The 23,218-nt window shown below is 53.0% G+C and overlaps 2 protein-coding genes across 4 annotated transcripts in view; one reads left to right on the top strand and one right to left on the bottom strand.

The window, feature by feature from the left end:
• The window catches only part of WASF2 (WASP family member 2), an 88,924-nt gene extending 78,194 nt beyond the window's left edge, over positions 1 to 10,730 (top strand). For all 3 annotated transcript variants that reach the window (XM_030805900.1, XM_030805902.1, XM_030805901.1), the window contains exons 6-9: positions 353 to 483; positions 2,582 to 2,737; positions 5,119 to 5,633; positions 6,638 to 10,730. In XM_030805900.1, coding sequence (XP_030661760.1) covers positions 353 to 483; positions 2,582 to 2,737; positions 5,119 to 5,633; positions 6,638 to 6,795 — 960 coding nt within the window. In that variant the 3' untranslated portion in view covers positions 6,796 to 10,730. The remainder of the gene's footprint in view (positions 1 to 352; positions 484 to 2,581; positions 2,738 to 5,118; positions 5,634 to 6,637) is intronic.
• An 8,410-nt stretch (positions 10,731 to 19,140) lies between these two features.
• On the bottom strand, positions 19,141 to 22,323 carry GPR3 (G protein-coupled receptor 3). Its single transcript, XM_003271679.4, has 2 exons — positions 22,214 to 22,323; positions 19,141 to 21,158 (listed from the first exon to the last, which is right to left on the bottom strand). Exon 2 carries the CDS (start codon positions 21,151 to 21,153, stop codon positions 20,164 to 20,166), a length of 990 nt encoding a protein of 329 aa, XP_003271727.1. The 5' UTR covers positions 21,154 to 21,158; positions 22,214 to 22,323; the 3' UTR covers positions 19,141 to 20,163.
• Positions 22,324 to 23,218: the final 895 nt, after the last annotated feature.

The following is a 23,218-nucleotide window of genomic DNA, read 5'->3' as shown; positions in this document are numbered from 1 at the left end:
CATCTCATCTCTCTTGACTGACCTTTGGGGCTGAGCAAATAATAAATAGCTGTTTACTAACTTCTAGCAATTAGAGCTTTTCAAAAATGTGAATGAGTTATCCAAAGAGGAAGTGGGGTTCCCGTTGCTGGAGGCATTTGAGTGTGGGATTGAGCAGATGTTTCATCCAGGGATGGTTTGGATTAGATGGCCTCTGGGTCACTTCAAACCCAGTAATTCTATAAGTTCTGTAGTTATTGTATGTGGTCTAGGCAAATCATCTCTTAGATATGCATCCTTGAAGATGGGTAGAATTTTAATGAAGAACTTGGAAAATGTTCTACAAAGACCTTCCTGTTCCTTTTCATTATAGAAAGAAAAGAAAGATAATCCAAATCGAGGGAATGTAAACCCACGGAAAATCAAGACACGTAAGGAAGAGTGGGAGAAAATGAAGATGGGGCAAGAATTTGTGGAGTCCAAAGAAAAGCTGGGGACTTCTGGGTAGGTAATGCCTGTGTACTGTTGGTAGCATTCTTTGAAGGGGCTGGGGCCAACAGTCTGACAGCTCTGGTGTGACACCTTTCACACCCCCTGAAGTCTGTCTCTGTGGCTTAGATCAATACCACTGTTAATCAGCTACTTTAAAGTGCATCCATCTGGTGATGAAAATTTGCTAAATGAATCAAGAGATTCAGCAATTTAAATGAGGCGATTGGAGTGGTCTGGAAAAGAAAGCCCATGGCTCCTAGTGCCCTTACTCTGCGAGATACACATCTAAGGGCCCCAGAGGAAAGACTGGAAAGGGAAGAAAAGTGGTCTTGGGAATCCTTTGCCTCCAGAGCACTGATTTGAAGGTCATGCCTAAGAACTGGGCATTTCACTCTCAGGGCTGGGGAGGGCTAGGCAAGAAAGCTGTTCACATCACCAAAGCAACTTTTCAGTCAGCCTTTGTCAGTCTTGGGAGAGAAGCTAGCCAAGGGACTGAATGCAGACCTCATAGACAGTGTGGGAAAGGTTGCTCGGCCAGTATTGAGGCTATATATCTCTGTGGAGAAATAAGAGGTGTCAGTCTGACCCCATTTCCCAATACCAAATCACACTGGAGGTTTAAAGGGGGAAAAAGATGGTTTTAAAGCTTGGTTTGATGCTTATCCTGGTGTCTGACCTGGTTGACATTCAAAGCCAAGTCACCATGACTGCTTGGCATGAATGTCGCCCTGGTTTTTTCTCTAAATACATTGCATCATGGCTGTCAGAGAACCATGCCAGCCCATGCTGGGTGTCTAGGAATGATAAAAGGAAAGAGTTGAGTTGTTCTTGCTTTTAGAAATAACTCTACCATGAAAATCTTGACTTTTAAAAATCTTGACACTTCTGACACTTGTTCTTCGTGGATTAAGAGATCTGTTTTAAAGAGTGATGAAGATGGTGAAAGGAAAAAATGAACCTTTTTCTCTACTGGGAAATCAGCCCTGAGGGTACCTTCATTACCTTCACCTCCCAGTAAAGGGGGACTTTTTGTTCCATGGACCAATCCTGTTCAGACAGGCACTTGTCATAGGTTCAGTGACTCTAAGGCCAGAAGCTTATGTGTTCAGAATGCCAGCTACCCATGTGTGTCTTCTTTTTGTGGAGTAGGAAGATGAGGATTTGCCTCCCATTTTCCTGTTGTCCAGGCGGTTTGGAGTTAAGGCTTCATGGTTAGTCTATCTGGATATGCCTGTTGGTGAACCTATAAAGAGACGTGCCAAGGCTCCAGGGCTCCAGGCCTTGGTGATTTTCCACATCAGAGCATCTTTTGATTCAGTTAGTTTTCTCCAACTCTGTTCTCCCTGGGGTCTGTTTTAGATGAGTTCTTTAGACCCCAACAATGGTGGAAAGAGGGGGAGGTGGAGCAGAGCAGGCCAGATTTTGCTAGCTGATGCTTGGTGTATTTGTGCTTGTTTGAAGTTTTGTTGTTGTTCACCCAGAACAAATTCACCCAAGGCCCAGTGCACTGAGGGACAGGTTTTCATGAGGCAAGCCCAAGCACCCTACTTTAATCGTCAGCTCATTCTGTTTGATAAGAGACCTGGCAGAAAGACCACATTTACTACTACATAGCACCCTGCATTCATCCTCAGCTTGATTTTGCAATCCAGTGCCTCCTTGGCCTTCGAGCTCTCCAGAGGCTTGCCGACCTCAAAATCAGGCTGTGTGCCAGTCACGTGTTTGCAGCTCACTAGCCTCTGAGACTTGGCTTCACCCTTTACCACAGGACAGACTTTGGGATTCAGGTATATCTGCACCTGACACTGGGAAGAGAATTTAAAAGAACTGCTGGGTTTGACAAGGCCAACACTGGGCAAGGAACAGCGTGGTTTTGATAATCTGGGTTGAATCCTGTTACTACAAACAATAATATCTGGGATATATTTGACAATAGAATATTTAGTCTTAAAATAAAATTTCAGTGTAACAGAAAATATGTGGGAAATATACCTATTTTACTTCTCCCTAATAGCTTTTGTATCAAATGCATTTTTGTAGTACCTTTTAAGAAGAAAAAACCCACTCAGGCTCTTGAAATGACAGTTTTTGGCATTCGGTTCATTGTCAGGTATCCACCCACTTTGGTGTACCAGAATGGCAGCATTGGCTGTGTTGAAAACGTGGATGCAAGTAGCTATCCACCACCACCACAGTCAGACTCTGCTTCTTCACCTTCTCCTTCCTTCTCCGAGGACAACTTGCCTCCTCCACCAGCAGAATTCAGGTAAATAGTGGTACCTGCTCCATCCACTACTGGTAGTTATACACTTGAGAACAAAAGAATGGACCAGGAGCAGTGGCTCACACCTGTAATCCCAGCTCTTTGGGAGGCCAAGGTGGGAGGATCTCTTGAGGCCAAAAGTTCAAGACCAGTCTGGGTAACATAGCAAGACCTCATCCCTACTAAAAATCAAAAAAATTAGCCAAGCATGGTGGCAAACGCCTGTCGTCCCATCTACTCAGGAGACTGAGGTGGGAGGATCTCTTGAGCCTGGGAGGTTAAGGCTGCAGTGAGCCATGATCATGCCACTACACTCTAGCCTGAGTGACAGAGCAAGACCAAAAAAAAAAAAAAAAAAAAAAGAAAAAAAAAAGAGTTAAAACCCTAGGTCAAGACCACTAAAATAACTTCAAGACTGTCTAGATAATATAAATAATTAACACTGTATGTATATGTTGCCTAATTCTCATAGGAGTCCTCTTTTGAGGTAGGTACTGTTATTATCCCCATGTTATAATGAGTAAACTGTGAGGCACAGAGGGGTCAATGAAATGACCCAAAGGGCACAGCCAGTAAGGGCAGAGCCGTGATTGGTCAGTTGGACTCCAGAATCTATATTCTTAACTACTCCTGTTTTGCCTATACCCAAACAAATAGAAATCACCAGCTTCTTTCTTGTTTTTTCCTTAACTTTATTTTATTTATTTATTTATTTATTTATTTATTTTTTGAGACGGAGTCTCACTCTCACCCAGGCTGGAGTGCAGTGGCGTGATCTCAGCTCACTGCAAGCTCCGCCTCCCGGTTCACGCCATTCTCTTGCCTTAGTCTCCCGAGTAGCTGGGACTACAGGCACTCACCACCACGCCCAGCTAATCTTTGTATTTTTAGTAGAGACGGGGTTTCACCATGTTAGCCAGGATGGTCTCGATCTCCTGACCTTGTGATCCGCCTGCCTCAGCCTCCCAAAGTGCTGGGATTACAGGCATGAGCCACCATGCCCAGCCTTTTCCTTAACTTTAACTAATCATGAAATGAAGTGGTACAATCTGCTGTCCATGATATAGTTAGCAGTTACCTTGCCCAGTTGTCTAGGAACCTAGCATAGAGTCACTTCCTCTCTTAGTGCTTCTGGTTAGTTTCACTGCTGTGTCAAATCTCCAGAAACAATGAAACAAAGGGAAAAGGGGGATGAAACTCCAAATTCGTCCATTTTGATATTTGTCTGTGTCCCTGGCAGAGGTGTACCTTGGAAGTGTTAGGCAGTAATGACTGAAAAGAGATCTGAGAATTGTTCAGATTGCACTGTTTTCTCCGTTACTTTTGTCCTTTCTGATGCCTGATAAATGAGAGCTTTGAAAGGTGCACTTTTCTCCTTGGATACTGCTTAATTAGAGATTGAGTATGTTGAGGACCCCTTGGATGGAGACCTAAAGCTGTGCTGTCCTCCTTCTCTCGCCTCGTTCTTCTTGGCCCTAGAAACCATTAATCCCAAATCTCCTTCTGCCTCCCAAATCACTTCCTGCTGGTGGCCCTGTCAGATGCAGCTAAGGCTGGAAGGTCTGTGGAAAATTCCAAAATGGCTGCTTTTCTAAGGAGTAGCTGTTACTGCAGGGTAGATACAAAGGTGGAAAAAGAAAACCTTCAGCTTCACACATGGCCTGAGACCTTGCAGCTGCAGCCGAGCAAATCTGATCCTGGGAGAGGTGTAGCCTTAATCCTCTCTCAAGCCTGGGTCAGGAGTCTGGTGGCACATTCATTTCCCATCTCTGCAGATTCTCGGATTGAGATTCATTCTCTCTCAAGATTTCCCCACATGAGCACTGAAGATGCATTCACCTAAATCTATATCCTACTCAGGTGTGGTCAGCCTGGCTTGGGTTTCCTGCCCTCTCCAATGCTGGTGAATGTTAATAGCCTGAGAACCAGAGCCTAGTGTGTAGGTGGTGTTTGAATTTTTATTCCAGTTCTTTCTTGCATGCACCCTTAAACTGGCTCCAGGATTAAACTAGCAACTGCCATGGACCATCTTTCTTAGAGAAGGGGAGGGAGGGTGCCTTCCCCTTACAGCTGGAAAGGCAGAGGGGGCCTAAGAGATGTCTCAGCTAGCCCGTACCTGATAGAGGAATCTCAAGTCCACTTCTTGCAGGTAGTTTTACTCAATCTGTCTATCCTCCTCTACTGGTGGGAAGCTCATTACCTTACAAGGCTGCTTATTTCATTATTGGTCTGTTCTGACCATCTGTAGGCTTTTCTTTCTGTTTAAGTGAAAATGAAATGGTATAGTCAACCAGGATAAACCTCGGCTTATAGACAAGGCTAACTGTAGGTAGGTGTTTGCATTCTAAGGGTGATGGTGAGTCTTTTTTTCTTTCGCCTTTTAGTTACCCAGCGGACAACCAAAGAGGATCTGGTTTGGCTGGACCCAAAAGATCCAGTGTGGTCAGCCCAAGCCATCCACCACCAGCTCCTCCTCTAGGCTCTCCACCAGGCCCTAAACCCGGGTTTGCTCCACCACCTGCCCCTCCGCCACCTCCGCCTCCAATGATAGGCATCCCACCTCCCCCACCGCCTGTAGGATTTGGGTCTCCAGGGACGCCTCCACCACCCTCACCCCCATCTTTCCCACCTCACCCTGATTTTGCTGCCCCTCCACCTCCTCCTCCACCACCAGCAGCTGACTACCCAACTCTGCCACCACCTCCCTTGTCCCAGCCAACAGGAGGCACACCTCCTCCTCCCCCTCCTCCTCCTCCTCCGGGGCCCCCTCCTCCCCCTTTCACTGGTGCAGATGGCCAGCCTGCTGTACCACCACCGCTTTCTGACACCACCAAGCCCAAGTCCTCCTTGCCTGCCGTGAGCGATGCCCGTAGCGACCTGCTTTCAGCCATCCGTCAAGGTAAATTTCAGTGGTGGGTCTGGGACCGTGGAGCCTTGTCTTTCTGAAGCTGGGATGACTGGTTGGGGGATGGGTGAGGGGGTCCCTGTGCCCTTCCCAGGAAATGGCTTTCACTGGGTGGGGAGAGATTGGGACATTAGGCCTGGGAGCAGCCTGAGAAAAGGCTTCACCCTGAAAATATGGAGATTCAAATTTCTTTCCACCTTGGTTTAAAGTGAAAGATTCTTAAGCTGGGATCTTTGAAATCCTTGAAAATGTATGCTTATGTGTGTTTGCATGCATTTTTTTTCTTGGGGAAGGATCCCCATTTTTCATCAGTTTCTCCGAAGAGTTTTGTGCCTTCGAAAAAAAACAAGAATCACTGTCCTAGTGGGTCCTTGTTCAACTGGACTCAGCAACCCCCCAGCCTTCTCCACTGCTCTGCCCTTCATGTCTTCCTTCCTTGCCCCCTGCCCTCTTTCTCACTCCTTTTTTCTCCCATTTTCTTTTATCTCCTCTTTTCTCCTCTTCCCTCCCCTCCCCTCCCCTCCCCCTTCATCATCTCACCCTCCTGGAACATTGGAGCATTTATTCTATCAGGGGCCAGGTCTGGTCCCAAGGGGTTATCATGGTTTGTTCTGTTGGTGATCCTCACAAAACTTCTAATCTAGAGAGGACAGTCTGTGGCAGCTGAGCCCCATTATAATTGATGGAATTGGGCAGGCTGAGGGTCTGCTAGATGGAGTGTGTTGGCTGCTCCCCACTTCAAAGCCTCATGAGAAGTCCTCACCAGCCTGAAAGTGTGTAAACCAGAAAGGACAGCAGGCTGCTTTTCAGACATACGTGTGGCATCAGGACCATCAATTTCATAAGCTCATCTTCTTCTGCTTTTCCGTAACAACTTTCTTTTTCTCTGTCCTTTCCAATACCCTTACCCATTGGTGGCCACTCCCTCTTACCCAGTTCCAGATGGATTCCAAGGCTGAGGACACGCCTTCCTCACCCTTCTCTCTCTTTGCCACCAGGTTTTCAGCTGCGCAGGGTTGAGGAGCAGCGGGAACAAGAGAAGCGGGATGTTGTGGGCAATGATGTGGCCACCATCTTGTCTCGTCGCATTGCTGTCGAGTACAGTGACTCAGAAGATGACTCCTCTGAATTCGATGAGGACGACTGGTCCGATTAACTCTTTCTGCCTGCTGCCCCCTTCTTTTTCTTTCCTTCCTACCTGCCTTCTTTGATGCCAACCCCAACAGACCCGTAGGGGAGAAAAGGGAGGAAAAAAGTAATTTTAAGGGGCCAAAGCTTTCCCTGAAGCAACCAAAGATATATCCAAGTGCTTCCTCCAAGTCAACATGTATTTCCTCTCCCCCTTTTCAGGCGCTGTGGGGCTCTTGAGGTTCAGTAGCTGGGATGTTCCCTCTTTACTTCCAGTGCCTGTTGCATATTGAAAGGAAGGCGAAATCCCAAAGCAGATGCCTTTGATCGGGTTTCCCTTGGAGATGGGGCCTTCCCTTGGGAGCCATATTCAACTACAGCCTTTTAAAACCCGTGCCCTCAGCCACTTCGAATGCCAGCCACCTTCTGGTTCTAAAACAGGGGGAGTGGCCTGAATGGACACAGCTGGCCCCTTTCCTGTGCACTGAAAGGGCAGAGTAGGCCGAAGGCTCCAACGGCCAGACTGCCTCACCCTCTGCCCTAATCAGCAGGGTTGGCCTGCCTTTTGCTAAGCAATCTCTATGCCTGGGATGCCCTTTATTCCAGGAGGCATCAAGCCTCTAAAGAATGTCTCACCTCCTCTGCCCAAAAATGATGCCTTTCTGTAGGCTGGTGGTGTTGCCTCCCTCCCAGGATCCCTTTGGTGAGTATGGTGTTCAGGATGCACCACCACCACCTCTAGTTGCCTTCAGGCAACACACCCCAGTTTTAATCTCTAGTATCCATGACCAAACTGTCCCTGACACATGAGGACAGGGGCCTCTTCTGGCTGTCAGGAGCAAAGCCTGAAGACTTGGAGCTGTAGGACTGGAAGAACAGTGGAGCCCCGTGGGTCCCACCCTTTAAGGATGCTGAGGCCTAGAGATGGGAAGTGACTTGCTCAAGGTCACACAATTGGATAGTGACATAGCTAGAGCCCAGAGTTCCTGATTCCAAGTCACCTGTGCTTTCTGGGACCAAAGAATGGGCACCTGCTGGAGTCCGGGCAGAGCTTTCTCGGCTGTATTGCTACTCCAGACCTCACCGTAGGTTGAGGTCTCAGTAGGAGGGCTCAGGGTCTGTGCCGGTCCTGTCAGTGCTGCTCAGACCTTCATAGCCTCTCTTGTCATTCTTTGTTGCCCCTTTTCTGTCACCAGCCAACCACATAGCCTTGGGACCAACCCCTCTGGGGGACCAGAAGTAGTGAGAGAAGGAAGGGGATAGGCAGCTTTGACAGGTGCTGTTTTCAATTCCTCTGCAACTCCTCCCCCTTTTATTTCCCCAATTTAAACAAAGATTCTGCCAACTGTGGAAACTTCAGTCCCTCAGGCTGGCAGCCATGCTGGTACCTGCCTGGGGGGGCCTGGCAGCCGTGAAGCAGGCTGAAAGGCAGAGGGGCTCCAGGTCCTGTTCCAGCTCCCCTCACTGCACATGGTGAAGCTCCCTCCCTCCCTCCCTCCCCGCTTTTCCCAGAGCTAATACACAGGTGCTATTATTCAGAAAAAACTGCTCAGCTCTAGCCAACAGTGAGGTTTCTTTTCTTCTGCCCTAACTATTGTGTAGCCTCTTATGCTGAAATCGGCTTCTGCTGGCTTCTCCAGCTTTCAGAGCCCTGAAACAAAGAGAAACAGGATCTGTCCCTACCCAGCACAGCAAATGGTTGTAGTAATTGCCAAAGCCCTCGTAAAGCCCTCCGGCTTGAGGAGAGAGTGTATAGTCATGGGTTCTGCCTCTGCCCTTGCTGGCCGCTGCTCCTCTGCCTTCTTTCCTGGAACTCAGGGTGTGGGGACTGAGCCTGTAGGGGCCAGCATGCCCTCTTGCTGTGGCCACTCCCAAGTGTGCCCTCTTCCCTCTCTCCAGATCTGGTGTCTCTGGCACAGGACTTGGCACTAAGCTCCATGCTGAGACACCAGGCTATGTGGGCCCCCACCTTGTTTCCCAGCCTGCACCTTAGAAGCCGAAGGTGCTTTCATCAGAACCCTAAAATGGCCGTTGAAGGCGCCTGGGCCGCAGCCCAGCAGTAGCTGGAGAGGCAGGCACAGGGCAGTGGTTCTCCCAAATAGGAGACCTGGGGCCTGGCCAGGCCAGGGTTTGGGCCTAATGGCTTTGACTGAATTACCCCCATCCTCCTTTCCGGAAAAGGGAGAGCTAGAGCCATTCACTGTCGTTCTGCTCTGACCTTGAAGGGGGCGGTGTTGGCCTGGCTTCTGGAATGGACTGAGTCCATCGTGGAAAGGGCTGGGGGCAGGAGGAGGTGGGGAGGGGCACTGCCTGCGGAAGGTAGGATTAGATCATTAGCTCAGTGACCTCCTAGGGTTTCGATGTGCTGTGTTCTCATCCTGCAGCTGGTTTGGTAATGATCTGCAAGTCCCGGAGAGCAACAGCACAGCTCTGTCTGACGCTCTCATTAAAATCTATGCAGCCAAGCTCGGCACTTTGTAGCAGCCGGCCTTGCGAAGCCTCCTCAGCTCGGGGGGCCGGGGACCCAGTGAGCCGAGAGGCCCTCTGGGCTCCACTTATGCATATGTACCAAAAAAAAAAAAAAAAAAGGCTTCTTTAGACCCAGAGCCCTTTAAGATGATAAAGGACCCAGTGCAGGTAATCCTGTTTTTGGACTCACGTAATGTAGAATGCAAAGTTTAGTGATTATTTAATCTGGGCCTAAGCTAGTGAGAGTATGGAACAATGGCCCATAAGGACTGCTAAGCGCTGAAGCCAAGGAGCCTCCTCCCTTCCTGGTTCACCCGGCCCAGGGGACCTGCCCCCATTCCTGTGGCCCTGGGGCCCAGCTTCCAATAGTGTCAGAAGCGACTTGTGGCTTTGCCTTGGTTGTGAGATGGGTACATTCCAAAGGAGCAGCCCGGGGGAGGGGGGAGGGGGGAGGGGGCAGGCTCAGCCAGCCCTTGGAGGCTCAGAGCAGCTGGCCCAGGCTCCAGCTCCCCTCCAGTGGAAGCTCGAGCGCCCTCAGAAACGACCCTGGCCAATGTCACTGCAGAGCCGAGGCGGTGTTGTCAGGGCTAATGTGAAATCTCTTCCCGTGGCGCCGATCCTCTGACTCTGCAGCGCCAGCTTGGACAGATTGAGGTCTCTGTGGCTTTGGTGACCCTGCTTAAGCATTCCCACCGTGTCCCAGCTCTGCTCTAGGACTGCCTCCCACTGCGGCCCCTCACCTGACCTCAGGGCATGGGGAGGGAGGGAGCCAGTGCTCCAAGGCCAGGGGGGCTTTGCTCGTGAGAGATGTCAGCCTTCCTGGGGGCATCAGGCTTTGAGCCCTGCTGGGGTCCAGCTGACCTGGGACCAGGTGTTGCGCAGAGATGTGCCTCATTCTGTGCCTCCTGCCGTGTTCACTGTAACCGTGCCTCAGTGTGGGTTAGGGAACAATTTTGTTACTGTATTAAGTTTATTCAGTTAATTCACTTGAGGAACTAACCAGTTTTTACTTTCCGTCTAGAATGACGTACATGTAGTAGAGTAAGCCATAATGCTCCCGAAGTGCCTTGTTTTCTCTGATACAAACATATTTATAAGGACGTGTTCCAGTGGGTTCTTGGGTGTGTTTGCCACATCAAGATTTTAGGGAAGGGGTGTATGTGTAGTAGGGATGCCGTTTGAAAACAGGCACTCTTTCCCTGAGGATGGGAAAGGAGCTTTTCAGTTGGAGATCTAGGCGGTGGGTTAAGCCAGACCCCTAAAGTGACCCTTTCCGCTTCTGCCCTACTCTTCTCACACCCTCAGAAAGACATCCAATTTTTTTAAATCCCTGTAGCTCCAAGCCTGGTCTCATTTGCTTCCCTGCCAGGCTCATCGTGTGTATACCACATTTGTGCCCCACTGACCTGAAGGTTCCATGTAACTGTATACACATGAATACTTAAATGCCAACATTTTAAATAATTCGATAAAGTCTTTGTAGCCACTCAGCCACCTCTGGTGTTTGTGGTATTGTTTTAATGGGACGAGATTAGAAGGAAGTGACACTAATGGCCACAGGTGGTGGCCAGAGCTCAGGAGGGGCTCCCGTGTGGGTGGGCCTAAAGGGCAGGAGGCTTTTGGGTGCGGAAAGTGCACCGTGTGCAGAAGGTGGAGAAGGCTGGAAACCATTTCAGTTTAGGAGGAGACCCAGGTTGGAGGACCTGCAGGCCCAGATACCCAGTCCCCTTCTCACCATGAGAAAGGGGGTGTGCTGGGGCCTCAGGAGACAATCTGCTGCAACTGTTGGCATCAGGCAGGAGAGGAGCACAGGCTGAATGCTGATGCTGCGTCCAACATCTGGCCGGCATCTTGTCTGCCTCTCAGACCCAAGCAACTTACCTTAAATAGAACCATTTACAGTGGAATCCGATCAAAGGTTTAGGCTGCTGCACGCCCCTTCTCCTGCCTGAGGAAGGCGAGGGGGCTGGGTTTGTATTCTGACCCAAAAAATGACCTACCCAGGAAGCAACGGTTGTTCCGAGCACAGCTGCTGCGGGTAACTGTCCCTGGGGGTAATTTATGAGCAGACACCCAGTTCCGGGCCCAGCAGACACAGTGTAGTGGCCCCCGGCAGAGGGGCGGGAGCAGAGTTGGTGACTGTGGGTCACGCCTGCTGTTGGGAGAGAGAGTCACCCACTGGCGTCCCAGGAGAGGGGGCAGAAGTTTTGAATTGTCAGCAACTGCTGCGCCAGCCGCTCTGAGCTCATCGCTGGAGGTGGTGGTGCAGAGAAGGGGGCCGCGGAGCCAGTTCGCCCCTGCAGAGCCCCTTTGCTCCACCCGCCTGCTCAGGCCCGTGTTTAGTCAGCACTTGGCTTCCCAAGGCCGGTGACTGACAGGCAGCCAGACGCCCGCCCTGGCAGAAGACAAAATGGTGGTTCGGGAGCCGCCCTTGCTAGGGAATTGGAGGGAAGGAATGTGGCTCTGGGAAGCAAGAGGCCTGAGCTTGAATTCTGGCCCTGCTGTGACCCTGTGCAAGTCGCCTCACCTCCTTGGGCTGATCCTGAGAAGAATAAGCATTTATTGAGCGCCCACTACCTGCCAAAGACTGCATATCTTTTATTTCATTCTTAAGAGGCAAGGGTCCCCCATTTTACACAGGAGAGAAACAGATTCACAGTTGCCTAAGATCACATAGCTGGCCAGGAACAGAACGTGGTTCAAACAGGCCTCTCTCTAGCCAGAGCCCAATGCTGTGTTTACCATGCAACTGAAACAGCTTAAGAGTCTCCATCCAAAATCATTGAGGGCTTTAACGTTGTAGGGAGCCTGTTAAAGGTTTCCATTCTTACCTGCCCCACTCCCTGGTGCCCAATTTTATAAGGGCAGCAAAGCATTTTTGCTCTCGCTTTGAAATCAAGTGAGCTTGGCTGAGGGCCTGGCTATCCCAGACCTTTAGAGCAGGAAGTGCTTGCACCTTTGGCTACCTAAGAAGAAAGTGGATTCCCTATAGGTATGGGCTGGGGCTTCACAGAGACACGTGAGTGGGCACACGAGGACCGGTGCACATATCGTGCACAGATCCCTGTCGTTTGCACAAGGACACAAACCAGCACATGATTACAGGAACCCATAATCGCAGGCAGCCCTCACACATTCCTCAGGAGCCGCCCTCCCTACTTGCTGCCTCCATCAGTTCCTCACTGCCCCCTCCTGGCTGCCCAGTGGCCAGGGCAACCTGATACCATTTCCTGGAAGTTCTGCTCGGGACTAGTCAACTAGTTCCCTCCTAGATCATAGGGCTGGGAGCAGTTTCAGGTGCTCCCCCTGAACTGCCCCTCAGCCCCAGGAGGTGTGGGAGCTTAGAGGGTGCTCTTGAAGCTTAAGGACAAAAAGCCTTTCATGGGCCAGGTGCGGTGGCCTGCACCTGTAATCCCAGCACTTAGGCCAAGGCGGGTGGATCACCTGAAGTCAGGAGTTCAAGACCATCCTGGCCAACATGGTGAAACCCCATCGCTACTAAAAATACAAAAATTAGCCAGACATGGTGGCGTGCGCCCCTAATCTCAGCTACTCAGGAGGCTAGGGTACAAGAATCGCTTGAACCTGGGAGGTGGAGGCTGCAGTGAGCTGAGATTGCGCCACTACACTCCAGCCTGGGCAACAGAGTGGGACTTCATCTCAAATAAATAAATAAAAAGCCTTTCACATCCAAAGGAGTCTTTTATGGGAGAATTGCCAGTCCCTTGATGACAAGGAGAGCAGTTAATATTTGGGGCAAGGGGTCCTGCCTAGATGCCTTCCCTGCCTTTACCTAAGAAGCTGTCCGTGCATGTCCGCGGTATGCACACACGAGCTCACACTGCACACGTCATTAAAAAAGAGCAGACTTCCTGGCTGAGAAGTCAGGTCAGATGTAGCTCCCACCTTGGGCCTCAGCTTCCTCACCTATTCAACAAAGAGTTGACTGTGGTGATGTATGTAGCCCCTCCACTCTGGCATTGCACCGTCTTGGGAACTGATGCCGCTCCCACAGTGTGTGTCTTGGAAGGATTACAAATACAACGCCTTTTGTTCCTATTTTATAGATGAGGAAACAAGATACAGAGAGCCACAGCAACTTGCCTGAAGTCACACAGCAAGCTAGCAGCAGACATGGAAATAGAAACCTTTTTTCCAATGCCCTAGACTGCCTACAAGAGAGCAGAACCCCTTGTGGGCTTGAGCCACAGCCAAGGAGACTGAAACTGCAAGGGAAGCCAGAAGCTCTGGCCTTTTGTCTTGGAACCATGCCAGGGTCCCTGTGGCTGCCTGAAGGCTTAGGGGGAGTCCAGAGGAGGTCTCAGGACCTCTCTCCAGGAGGCTGGGGAGAGACAGGTTGGAACTTGAGTGGGTACCATCACTCCCTATCCCTGCCAGTAGGCTGAGCAAACCTCAAGCTTTCATGCAAAGCCAGAGGCTAGCTAAAGAGGGTTCTCCCTAGCGTGCTTGGCCATTTGGTAGCTTGTTCATCAGGGCATATACACGCATGTGGGCGGTGTGCATGGATGGATGTGCATGCATAGCTGTACTGCACATGTATATATCACAATGTGGATAGTAGTTGGATGTTGGTGCATGCCTGCAAGGACACTTAGGACCTTCATGGGCATGTGTAATGTGTAAGTGTATGTGTTTGTGAGCCCATATACATGCGACTGCGTTTGTGTGTTTGGATGTACATATGCAAATGATGTGTGCATACCTGGCAGGTGACTATGAATATGTAAAGTTTTGCTTGCATGCATACTTGGTACATTCATGAGTGTACTTGGGTATTTGCAGATGTTCACCTGTTAGCGTGCCGAGCGGGGTGGAATATGTCTGCACACATGGCTGGTGAGTGTGTGTAAATGTGCTTGCAGGGCTGGCTTCAGGTGACTATGTAGATAATGAATCATAGGAGTGCCCTCCCAAGAGAGTATGAAGCCAGTGTTCTGCCCAGCCCTGGAATAGGGGGTGCACTGCCTGGCTCCAGCCAGTCATATTGCAGGGCTTGCAGTACCCCCACCCTCACCGTCTACATGCACAGTATTCCCTAGACCCATCCTGCTTGGCCAATTTGCAGCCTCTTGCTCCCAGCTCCTGAGAAGGCCTGCAGCAAAGTCAAGGGGCTGGTGGCCAATTAGCGAGGGGGTTAATCATGGATCGGGGGCCCCCCAGGGGGCGGGAAGCTGAAGGCAGGCATTGGGGTTGGCAGGGCCATGAGCTGCCTGTGATGAGGCAAGGGGAGAGGGAAGACAAGGAGCAGAGGTTGAGCCAGCCCGTTGGTTCTGGAAACCGAGGGTCAGCCTGTAAATTCAGGATTGCTGAGCACTGCCAGCAGCGGGGAGCATTTGCGAGTGTGTGTACGCTGTGTGTGAAAGGGCGTGCACATGCATTCAAGTCCTTGAATCTGGTGCTGCATGCAAATGTGTATATATGAGTATAGACATTATATACACATGCAGTTGTGTGTATATGTGACTGTGCTAATGGGTTTAGGTATGCATACATGTTTGCTGTGTCCGTGTACACATACTTGTACACAAGGGTGTGTACATTGAAGTGTGTGCTTCAGCACTAAACATGCACAGAAAGTTGACATGGTCAGTGTACACATGTGCAATGATGTCGCTGTGTGCACAAGTGTGTGTGTGCTAGTGTGCAGGTGTGTCTGGGTATACCTACATACATGTCTGCGTGTGTGTGTGTTCTCAGAACAGCCAGGTGCCTAGACATGTGTGCCTGAATGGTGAGCATGGGGGGGGGGGGGGGGGGGGGGGGGGGGGGGGGGGGGGGGGGGGGGTGCATGTGGCACGAGTGAAAAAAAAAAAAAAAAAAAAAAAATGTGACATAAGCATGTGTCTGTGCACGCAGGTCTCAGCACGGAAGTTGCTGGGGGATGCGGGACTGGAGGTCTCCAGGCTCCAGGAGGGAATCTGACAGCTGAGCCTTGCCGCAGCCCCCAGCCCCGGGAGCCTGTTTTCCAGCCTGCAGAAGCTGTGAGCCCGTGAACTCATCTTATATTAATAGCCACTGTCTCCTCACTTATTGCAAGGAGAGGCGGACATGGCCCCAGCAGGGGCTCAGCACTCAGGGCTGCCCCCACACACCCACACAGGACTAAGGGAGGCGGGGAGGAGAGATGGGCTCCAGCCCCATCCCAGGGCCTACCCCAGCAGGAAGGTGGGGCTCTTGGCCCTAGCTTTGCCTCCCCCAATTCAGGGGGCCATGTCACCAGCTGACCTTCCTGGATCCCTATAGTTGGGTGGGATCAGTCATGGGGGTTGGAAAGCTGGCAGAGGCAGAGAGGCTGGGAGGTGTGGCTACCCCTCCCCAATTACACACAAGCAAATGCGCGTGCGCGCACACACACACACACACACACACACACACAACATGCGGTGCTGAGCAGCTCCAGGCTGTGAGCACCAGAGGACTCTGAGGCTTGAAGGAGACACAGGAGGCCTCAAGAGTGAGGAAGACACAGTCCTACCCTCAGGGATCCTCAATCTGAGGCAAAAGACATGACCGCGTTCTCAAGAGGCCCCCAGCCTAAGGGAAGAGACAGCCCAGCTCTCAGAAGTTCCCAGCCTGAGGGGGGAGACATGACTTTGTATTCAGGAGCCCCTAGTTCTGAGGAGAGAGAAAGATCTGCCTTCAGGAGCCTTCGGTTTGAGCAGACAGACATCCCTTCTCTCAGGAACTCTCAACTGGAGGAAGGACCCACAGCCCTGTCTTCATTCTGAGGTAGGAGGGAAGACTTCTCTATAAATGTTTACTCAGGGGAGGTGTAGTAAGGCATATTGTATGGATCACATTCTCACAGCCACAAAAGGACTCAGGCAGGGAGGCTTCCTGGAGGAAGCATGGAGTGGAGGTACTGGCAAGAAGTGCTAAGCTGATCTGCAGAATCCTGGGAGGAGGGAAAAGCCAGCCAGCCCCACCACACACACAGGGACCAACCTGAGGGACAGATTCAAACAGCCCTCAAGATAGGCCCAGGACCCAAAGCAGAGACCCCAGATCCAGGCTGCCAGAAACACCTCAGCTCCAGCCCACAGCCACCCCCAGAGAGACAGAGGAAGCCCCTCGGTGCAGGGGCCCGACACAGGCCCTCCCAGACACAAGGACGGCGGCAGGTCCCTTCTTAGGCCCTGGAGCTGGAAGCTGGGCTGGGGAAGCAAAGGGCTGAGCCTCACCCAGGGTGGGATGGGCACCTGGCCCCTCTGGACCTTGGTGGGGCTCCTCAGGAGCATGATGGTGGGGGCAACAACAAGGCCTTGCCCTGCGCCGTGCCTCCAGAGGTCTGGGTTTAACCTGGAGACCCCCTGCTTTCCCCCAGCCTGGGGATTTACCCCAGTTTCCTTGCTTGATGTTTCTGTGTTGTTCCTGAAACACGCTCCCTCATCCAGGAAAGAAAGAGATTTAGAGTCAAATGGACCTGGGTTCAAATCCCGGCTCAACTGCCTACCAACCCTCTGACTTTGGACCAATCCAATGTCACCTCTCAGGGAGGCTTTTCCTGGGCACCCTCATTTAAAAATTACTCACATCCTCCCCATCCTTCTTCCCCTGCTCTTTCTCTGAGGACTCACCACTGTGTAATATTACATTTTTGGAAAAACTTTGTGTTACGATTTCCCCCAGCTAGAATTTAAGCTGTCCACAAGGACGGCAGTGAATGAATGAAGGCCCGTTACTCTTGGAGCCTCTACTTCTTCTTTTGTAAAATGGGGAAGAGCAATGGTACCCATCTGACACAGCCACGGTGATGGTGTGGAGTGTTTGGCGTGGAGAGGGGCCTGCTGAGTAGGGACTTCTCCCAGGGACCTGTCAGGAGGGTGGGGATAGAATAAAGCTTGGCCTGACCTGGTGCGGCCTCCCCACTTTGTGCCTGGGCCTATTGGCATGATGACTCTCCTCAGACTACTGGGGAGGGATTTTTTTGGGGGGTGGGGACGGAACCTCACTCTGTTGCTCAGGCTGGAGTGCGATGGCGTGATCTCGGCTCACGGCTCACTGCAACCTCTGCCTCCCGGGCTCAAGCGATTCTCCTGCCTCAGCCTCCTGAGTAGCTGGGATTACAGGCTCCACATCCGGCTAATTTTTTGTATTTTTAGTAGAGACAGGGTTTCATCATGTTGACCAGGCTGGTCTCGAACTCCTGACTCAGGTGATCTGCCCGCCTCGGCCTCCCAAAGTGCTGGGATTACGGGCGTAAGCCACCGCACCTGGCCAAGGGAGGGATCTTTACACCAGACAAAAGGGCTCTAACTCTGCCAGGGAAGTGGAGAAAGGCCTGGGTCCTAGCCTGGCACAGCTGTGCAAGTTTGAGCAAATGGCTGCTCCTCTTTGGGCCGCGGGCTCCCTGTCTGTATATGGAGGGGTGAGCCAGAAATGCTCCAAGAGCCGCACCTCCAAGCTTTGCACAACAATAAGGCTTGGGAAGCTGGGAGGCTTGGCCAATCAAAGCTTCCTCTTCAGCCACACCCCACACCTGCTGCTGCCCTGGCCTGATAGACACATTCTTTCTGGGGTCAGATTCCTCTCCTCAAATACCCAAACTCTGGGTCCTGCACACATATGTCCCCAAAGGCACACACTGATAGTCACTCACCTTTGCGTAGAAAAGCTCTTCTGACTCCAAAATGACCAGACCCCCTCCGACCACTTCCCAAATTATGAACCCCAAAATAAATCACGGTCCAGCTGGGCGCGGTGGCTCACGCCTGTAATCCCAGCACTTTAGGAGGCGGAGGCGGGCGGATCGCCTGAGGTCGGGAGTTCGAGACCAGCCTGGCCAACATGGTGAAACCCCCGTCTCTACTAAAAATACAAAAATTAGCCAGGCGTGGTGGCAGTTGCCTGTAATCCCAGCTACTTGGGAAGCTGAGGCAGGAGAATCGCTTGAACCCAGGAGGTGGAGGTTGCAGCAAGCCAAGATCGTGTGCCATTGCAGTCCAGTCTGGGCAACAGAGCAAGACTCCGTCCCAAAAAAAAAAAAAAAAATCAGGGTCCAGAATGTCCTAAGCTCCAGGCTTGGGAAGGAAGGAAATTGCTCACTACACAGCACAGATTCTGGGAACAGATGTTCCTGGCTCTACCATTGTTTAGCTGTATGGCCTTGGGCCAGCCACGGCCCCTCACTCAGCCTCAGCTCCCTCGTTTGTAAAATGGAGAAGACACTACCGGTGCCATGGGACGCTTATTAGGCATAAGCGAGGTAGCATGTGGGCCAGACACACAGTAGGCACCCACGATTAGAAGGACCTATTATTGGCCGGGTGCGGTGGCTCACGCCTGTAATCCCAGCACCTTGGGAGGCCGAGGCGGGTGGATCACGAGGTCAGGAGATCGAGTCCATCCTGGCTAACACGGTGAAACCCCGTCTCTACTGAAAATACAAAAAAAATTAGCCGGGCGTGGTGGCGGGCGCCTGTAGTCCCAGCTACTCGGGAGGCTGAGGCAGGAGAATGGCATGAACCCGGGAGGTGGAGCCTGCAGTGAGCCGAGATCATGCCACTGCACTCCAGCCTGGGCGACAGAGCGAGACACTGTCTCAAAAAAAAGGTAGAACCTATTATTATTAAGGAAACTGACATGCTTTGAGCATGTTCATCACGCCTAAGCCCCACAGCAGGATGTGGGCATCCTTGACCCAGGAAGAGCCAAGCACCCAGGTTCCTGTCACCAGGAGGAGGTAAGGTCCTTGCTAGTCAGTGCCCAGGTGTGAGCAGAGGGGCACTGACATCTGAGGAGTCACCTGCCAGCCACCCTCCACCCTCTGTCCAGCTCCCCAGATCCCCCAACAGGCCCCCCAGGCCTGGCTTGACCCTCTCATTCCAGGCCATCCCCCATCAGGTCCCACTCCACACCCTCCACACACACGTAGGGAAACATATTTATGACAAAATCATTTTTTATTGAGTTGGGTTGGAGACAGGAACAGGGAATGCACTGGAGGCCATACCCCGGTTAGCAGAGGGGTGAGGTGTTGGCTCGTGCCCCCCCTCCTTTAGGGCACCGCAGGGTGAGGCTTGGCCCCCAGGCCATGGCTGTGGCCCTGGACGCCAGGCTGGAGTGGAGCTGGGGTTGCATTCTGGTCCCAGCTGCCTGGCCGGGCTGTGGTTTTCCCCAAATGGCCACCAGAGGGCAGTCGGACCCCAGCGCAGAGGAATTTTTGGTTGCTCAGGTGATGGCTTCTTAAAAAAATAAAAAACCAGAGGCTGGTGTGTTCCCCTTCCAAACCCGAGGAGGGCAGGCCTGGGGAGAAGGCTCTGGTTTCTATGATCTCTTCGATAAAAAATAATCCAAAATAATAACAAAATACGTGGTTTCTCTTTCTCCCTTTCCCCCCTCCAGGAACTGAGGTCAGAAATGGGGGTGAAGGGACAAGGGGTACCCTGGTATGGCCTGGATATCAAGATGTGGGTCTCTTTTTCGCCCCTTACCACCCATAAGTAAATTTATAAATAAATAAACAAATCATAAATAGACACTCTCTTTGTATATGTGCATATATAATCTTTCTCTCCCCTATTTAGGCAACTGTGTGACTAATCTCTCTGACTCTTTAGCTCAGAAATTCAAACGTAAAGTGACATGGTCAAGGTCAAGTTTGGGAGAAGAGGGACATCTGGGACTTGGAATGGCACTGTAAAACTCCCAGCATTCTGGAATTGCAACCCAGCTGGGCTGTGAGACATTTGTGAGTAGAACTCTGACCACCTGAACATGCTGGAACTGTGGAGCCAGCTGGGCCCCCATAGGGATCTGAACAGAACCTTGAAACACCCAATGTCCTAGAACTCCAGAACCAGCTGGGTCTGGGGGGTGTGGAGCTGGGGGTTTGGAAAGAAGCCCTGGAGAGCCTAACATTCTGGAATTCTGTAGTAATCAGGGTTGAAGGGTCATGAAGACTCAGCTAGACATCACTGGGGGAGCGGGATCGGAAGGGGATCTTGGAAGAGGAACAGCAGCAGCAGACAGCCCACAGCACTTTCTGCACATCCTGGTTGCGGAAGGCGTAGATGATAGGGTTGATCATGGAGTTGTAGGTGGCAGGGAGCAAGGTAAGATAGGTGTAGAGAGGTGGAGAGTGGGCATCACCCAGCAGGCAGTAGACAGTGAAGGGCAACCAGCAGGCGGCAAAGGCTCCAAGCACCACGGCCAGTGTGGCAATGCCCTTGCGGGTGGCCACGTAGTGGGAGGCAGGCAGCAGGTGCCGCTGAAGGGCAATCTGCTGGGCATGGCGGCAGACGATGCGGCAGATTTGGGCGTAGAGCTGCAGCATGATGCCAAACACCATGAAGAAGGCGATGGCCAGGACTACCAGATGGTTCTTGGAGAGTGGATAAACCACGCCACATGTGGTCAGGCCATCCAGGCAGTTCCAGGCCAGCACAGGCAGCAGCCCCAGGCCCAGGGCACCTCCCCACACCAAGGCCAGCATCACATAGGTCCGTGTCACTGTTGTCTCTGAATAGTAGGTGAGGGCATTGTACAGAGAAAGGTAGCGGTCGACAGTGATAGCCAGTAGACTGCCGATGCTGGCGGTAAAGGCCGTTGCCAGCACGCCAACCAGCACCAGGCTCATCTCCGCTGAGCCGATGCAGAAGACAGCAGCAAAGTACAGGACCAGGCCCAGGCCTGCCAGCAGGTCTGCCACGGCCAGGCTGCCCACCAGCAGGAACATGGGGGCACGGAAGGCGGGAGTGCCCACGATGATGGCCACCACTAGCGCATTCTCGCAGGACACCAGGGTGCCTGAGATGCAGAGCACCACGTCCCAGGCCTTAGGCGAGGGCAGTGGTGCGGCTGGACCTGTGGGCCCCTCTGCTGGGCCCACGCTTACATTCACGTTGCCTGAGCCAGCTGAGAGCCAGGCCAGAGGGCTGCCTGCACCCCACATCATGGTACCTGCGGGAGAAAGGCCTTGTGAGAAGCTGACCAAGCTGGGTGATAGGAAGTGGGGTCTGGAGGGGGTGAGGTGCCCCTCAGGATACATTGAGGGAGTCTCTCCTCAGGATACCTGATAGGGTCCCAATGCCTTATCCCCACAGTCGTGCCCTGGGGCTCTTCCCAGGATACCGCTGTCCCCTCCAATGCCCCCAGGCCTCTAAACAGGGGTCTCTTCCTGGGGATCCCTGTCCTAGGTCCTGCAGGTCTCTTTTTCCCACGTACGTGACCAGAGGAGAGACAGAAGAAGGGGTACTATAAATGGAAGAGGGCCATAGGATCCAGGGGATGCCCCCGAAGGCTCAAGATTGGGGTAGGGAAACATCTACCCCATCAGGGAGACTGAGCAGCTCCGCTCCCTCCCATCAGAGATGATGAGGCTAGCTCGTGCCTGAGGCTCCCAGACCCCTCACGATTTTCAGTACTGCCAGCCTTAGGCTCCGCCCCCAGGGAATGAGCGTGAAGCTCCCGCCAGCCACCACCCCGCACTCCCGCGGTAACACCTGGGAACTCAGCCCCCCACCCCCCACCCTCCCAGACTTCTGTTCCTGGCTGGACCCTTCTTTCTGCCTGAATCTCTAGGTCTCTGGGCAGACCCCCCTGCTGGAAGCCTGGATCCCTGAGTCAGATGCCTCCTTCTGCCCGGACACCTGGATTTTGGGCCTGACTCCGCCTCCTGCCTGGATACCTGGATTCCTAAATTGGACACCTCCTGCTGTTCGGACGCCTGGGTCCCTGCCCCAGACGCCTCCTGCCGGCGAAACCTCAGATGACCATCAGTCCCTCCAGGCCTCGGGTCCCTGCAGGAATGCTCACCCTTCGCCGGGTCATCCAACTCAACCCCAGCACTCGAGCACTTGGGCCCATGCCTGCTAACCCAGAATCGCCTAAACCGAGAATTCCCACCTCGAACTCTAACCCTGGCCGGCCGCTAGGAGCCTTCGGCCGGCCCAGTGCCCCAGCATCCTGCGTGCCCTCCAGGACACCTGGTGCCCCCGGCGGGGCCCGCTACTCACCGCTCAGGACCAGGCGCGGCCGGGCCGCGGGAAAGCTCCGCTCGGGTCCTGGCGGCGCAGGGCGTGCGTGGACCCCGAGAAGCCCCCGCGGCCGCGGGAGAAGCGGCGTGAGTCACCCCGCCCCGCCCCGCCCCCGGCCACCGGTTCGGTGACGTCAGCGGTCCGATCAGCCAATGGGCGCGGCGCGCTGGGGCGCAGCGTGCGTTGCGCGGCATAGTAATGAGGCCTCGCACCGCCCGCTCCCCCATTCATAAAAAGCGACCGTGGCTGCGGCCCCGCCCCCTCCCGAGTCGGCCCGCGCTGTCCTTGACGCGGCGCCCTCTGCGGGCCGGGGGTTTCAGCGGCGCCGGTGGGAGAGTCTTGAAGTCTCAGAGAGGCTGCAGGGAACGTGGTGGAAGAGTGGAAAGGGGGCCCGGGTAGGCTGTGGGGTGATGGGACCCTTGGGTGGCAGAGAGGCTGACGAGATCCAGGTGACGAAGGAAGAGCTTGTGATGGGGCTGGTTGGGCGTCCCTGGTGAGGATGACAGGGTTGCCAAGATGATGGGGCCCTGAGGTGACGATGACGGGGAGCACGAGGGAGCGGGGAGGTGGGTGGCAGTGACGACATTAGCATGGTGAGCATGGTGACAGAATCTTGGGGTGGGGGGTGATGGCCGTGGGACGCTAACGGTAGAGGGGAAGCCCTCAGGGCAACCATGGCAGTGTCAGGGTGCCTACGCAGCAGGGCGGAGTTCAGGGACCCCGGGATGGCAGAGGCAGCGGCCTGGGAACATGGAATGTCCAGGTGACTTCAGGTCACCATGACCCTGTCAGAAGGGCTGGGGTACTGAAGCGACAATGCTAAGCCATGAGGGCTGTGGGGCCCTGGAACGAAGATAGCAGGTGGTTGTGGTGAGTGGGCTCCAGGGTGAGGGGCACAGGTAGAGGGTCTGGACTGACTGACCAGGCGGGTAAGTTGCTGCCAGGGCAGGTCCCGTGATGCTGGGGCTGGGATAAGAGCTCGGT

This window comes from Nomascus leucogenys, chromosome 24 (genome assembly GCF_006542625.1).
Source record: "Nomascus leucogenys isolate Asia chromosome 24, Asia_NLE_v1, whole genome shotgun sequence".
Taxonomy (NCBI): domain Eukaryota; kingdom Metazoa; phylum Chordata; class Mammalia; order Primates; family Hylobatidae; genus Nomascus; species Nomascus leucogenys.
Note: the sequence above shows the minus strand (reverse complement) of the source record. Positions and strands in the feature narration are given on the sequence as shown.